General features: G+C 41.1%; 1 protein-coding gene across 1 annotated transcript; it reads right to left on the bottom strand.

Annotated features, from left to right (window-relative positions):
* Window positions 1–1,523: 1,523 nt before the first annotated feature.
* On the bottom strand, window positions 1,524–3,221 carry LOC105023160 (gamma-crystallin M2). Its single transcript, XM_034289839.1, has 3 exons — window positions 3,183–3,221; window positions 2,647–2,889; window positions 1,524–1,938 (listed from the first exon to the last, which is right to left on the bottom strand). The coding sequence occupies exons 1-3, from the start codon at window positions 3,189–3,191 to the stop codon at window positions 1,663–1,665; spliced, it is 528 nt and encodes a 175-aa protein (XP_034145730.1). The 5' UTR covers window positions 3,192–3,221; the 3' UTR covers window positions 1,524–1,662.

The following is a 3,221-nucleotide window of genomic DNA, read 5'->3' as shown; positions in this document are numbered from 1 at the left end:
ATTAAGTTGAAGAGATTCTCTAGGTTTCTATAAGATCTCTTTGTTGAGTAATGAATTGCAGATAAAATACTCAACCATTAGCCCAAGTTGGGAGCATAACAAAAAAACTGAAATAGAAACTTTGTGTCATTGAATGACACAAATCAGGGAATGGGTATGAACATTTCAAAAGCCTTCTTTATAGTCAAGACAATTGTTAAGAAGTGTTTTTAATGTGTATGAAGTAGGAGACTGATATGAGAGGCAACCAAGAGGCTAATGACAACTTTCTTAGAGCTACAGGCTTTAATGGCCAAGACTGGTAACACTCTGCACTCCATAAATCTGGCTGGTATATTAAGGTGAAGAAGCCATTCCTCAAGAAAGACCACCTGAATCCCAGTTTGAAATACACCAAACAACACTCAAGATCCTGTAGACATTTGGCAAAAAGTGTTATGGTTGCACAAATTATTAAGTGTTACAGTGGGCATAAACGCAACATGGTGCATCACCTAAAGAACACCATCCCATAGTGGCAGCATCATGTTTTGAGGATGCTTCTCATCTTCAGAAATCGGGGCACCTTTTAGGATAGAAGGGAAAATTAATGGACCTGTGTACAAAAAAGTCATTGAGGAAAATCTGTTGCCTTCAGCAAGGAAGCTGATACAGGGAGGAAGTAAACAGTTCTGCTTGACAATGACCTGAAGCACACAGCCAAAGCTACATTGAAGTGGCTAAGGGAATAAAAAGGAAAAAGTCCCTGAGTGGCCCGGATTTTGAACCCCTACCTAAATCAAATAAAAGATATGTGACCTGAGTTTGCTGTCCATCCACTGGGAACCCTTGAATGGCACAGTGGTTAAGTAACTAACTCGCATCGTTAGGTGAACTGTGTTTGAATCCGGCTCTAGCTCAAGGGCCCCACAGAGGGTGATGCAATTGGCCAGGACCATCCGGGTTTTGAGGATAAGCAATCAAATTGGGTTTCCAGGCATTGTTGCTATCTGGTGACACATTCTGGCAGATTTGGTGCCTGTGAACTTAATCAAGGAGAGTTTGTTCCTTCTGGCGCATTAGGTTTAAACAAACAGTTTCATAAGAACCACAGTAGTATCAACTGTGCTTCACAGGACACATACGTATCTAGACATCGACTGTCGCAGGTTTTTGAAGAAATACGGTCATAATTTTGAAATGGATATGGGAAAAACATCTTATATACATTCATGAAACTCGAAGGCATTGACAAAATGTGTAAAACAATTAAGTGGTGTAGGCGCTATAGACACTATAGTAATATTGGTTTTTCATCAGTATTACCAATAGACAAATTGTATAGCATGTCACATTCTAGGAAACTATTCTCCTACATTATCAAATTATTTTCACACGTTATAGAATGCAACTTAAAAATATATATAATTGTAGCCTTTGTATGGAGGCATGGAACTGTGAATCCATTAAATATTTTTATGAGTGTCACCATAACCAAAGGACATAAGGAATCCATGTGTACCTCAACAAATAACAAAACGGGGTTTCAGACTTTAGCAAATCGTCAAATGTTTATTGGACCATGACACACAGACTCCAGGAACAGAGGACATCTTGCTCCCACGCCTATCGTTGCTGTGCCTGCCCTCTAAAACCACTCGAAGGTCAAAGGTCACCGGGCCCCTAGAACTCTGTGATCCTGCGGAAGGAGCCCACTCCGGCAGACGTAGCTCCCCAGTCAGTGTGACGGGGATACTCCCTGCGCTCCACGAAGTACTGCCTTCCCCTGTAGTTGGGCAGCTCATAGAAGACCCAGGCGCCATGGACCACAATGCACGAGTACACCTCGCGGAACTTAAAGGCCTCGTAGACCGAGGGGCAGTCCTCCGCCCACTCCACCATCTGACCACCAAAGTCTGGCCTCTCATACAGCCTCAGCTTCCATGTGTTTCCATACTCCTAGGAGGGTGTGAGGAGAAAAAGACAAACATAAAGGGGTTAGAGTTTATTGTTGTCTGTAACAAATCTATCATTTGCATTTGAATGTACTGGATAATATAGGCATCTGAGGTTTAGCTGTACATTATGGAAGCTGGTCTCAGAGCATTCTTGTTAAAAATTAATCAACCACAAAATGTAAGCTGTACGCCAATATTTTTTTAACAACAATTCAAAATAACCTCTGAAACAACATGGCATTGTAGGTTGTCAATTTTTTTGGTGTTTGAAAGATATTAAGCATTAAATGAAAATTGCCCTTTAAAGGTTTCTTGGCATATTTCCTCCTAAAGTGATGGCCATGGGGTGAACTGCTGCCAAAAATTTCTGCTTTTGTCTGCTGGTATTGTCTGTTGGATCGGCTCTGATTATAGAGCTGTGTGTTATTGTTTGATGCATTCCGGCCCTGAGATCCTCTTAACCCTGTATAAAACTCTATCTCTGCCTGCATCTGTAACATAGACATTTGTACAATATTAGACAACAGCAGTATAAGCTCACCTCCTAGAACGTTATATCATCGTATTTGTATATATACAATTCAGAGAAAATAATTCAGTCATTTTGATATTGCTTAATAAGCTCCTGCAATGAATGGGAAACAAATGCTTTTGTATTACTCAAATTTGAAGATGTACAAGAACATGGACATGCGAGGAATAATCTTACGTTTTTGATGGAACGGCAAGACTTGATGCTATCATTGAAGCCCATCCACTGTTGGTTATCAGTGTACTCCCCTGGACTCAGGATGTACTGGTAGCCCGCGTAGTTAGGCTTCTCATAAAGGACCCATGCCCCACTCTCCACTCTAACCGAATTGCAGCGGCTGAAATAGGAGTGCAGGTCGGCACAGTCGGCGCTGCAGTCATAGCAACGGCCCTGGAAATTCTTCTCCTCGTAGAATGTGATCTAAGAAAGGAAGGAACAGTCTGCGGTGAGTTTTAGATGAAAAGGTATCGCATGTTGGATCCCACCTGTATTCAGAATGTATTCTCAAAGACATCGCGTTTCTATGATCACGTTGTATATTTTGTTTTTGCAGGTATTTGAAGAATAACGGCTCCCTATCAGTGGATATAAATGAACATAGATGTCAGTGCTCAACATTTACAATGTTTAGCCTAAGTATATTCCAAAGATACATGTATCGAAGTTCTATCATCCCTGATATATAGGCAGCCGACTATTTTCTAATGCCTCACCTTGACCATTTTCCAGCACTGTAAATTACTTTCTTGGTG

Source organism: Esox lucius, chromosome 22, assembly GCF_011004845.1.
Source record: "Esox lucius isolate fEsoLuc1 chromosome 22, fEsoLuc1.pri, whole genome shotgun sequence".
Classification (NCBI taxonomy): domain Eukaryota; kingdom Metazoa; phylum Chordata; class Actinopteri; order Esociformes; family Esocidae; genus Esox; species Esox lucius.
Note: the sequence above shows the minus strand (reverse complement) of the source record. Positions and strands in the feature narration are given on the sequence as shown.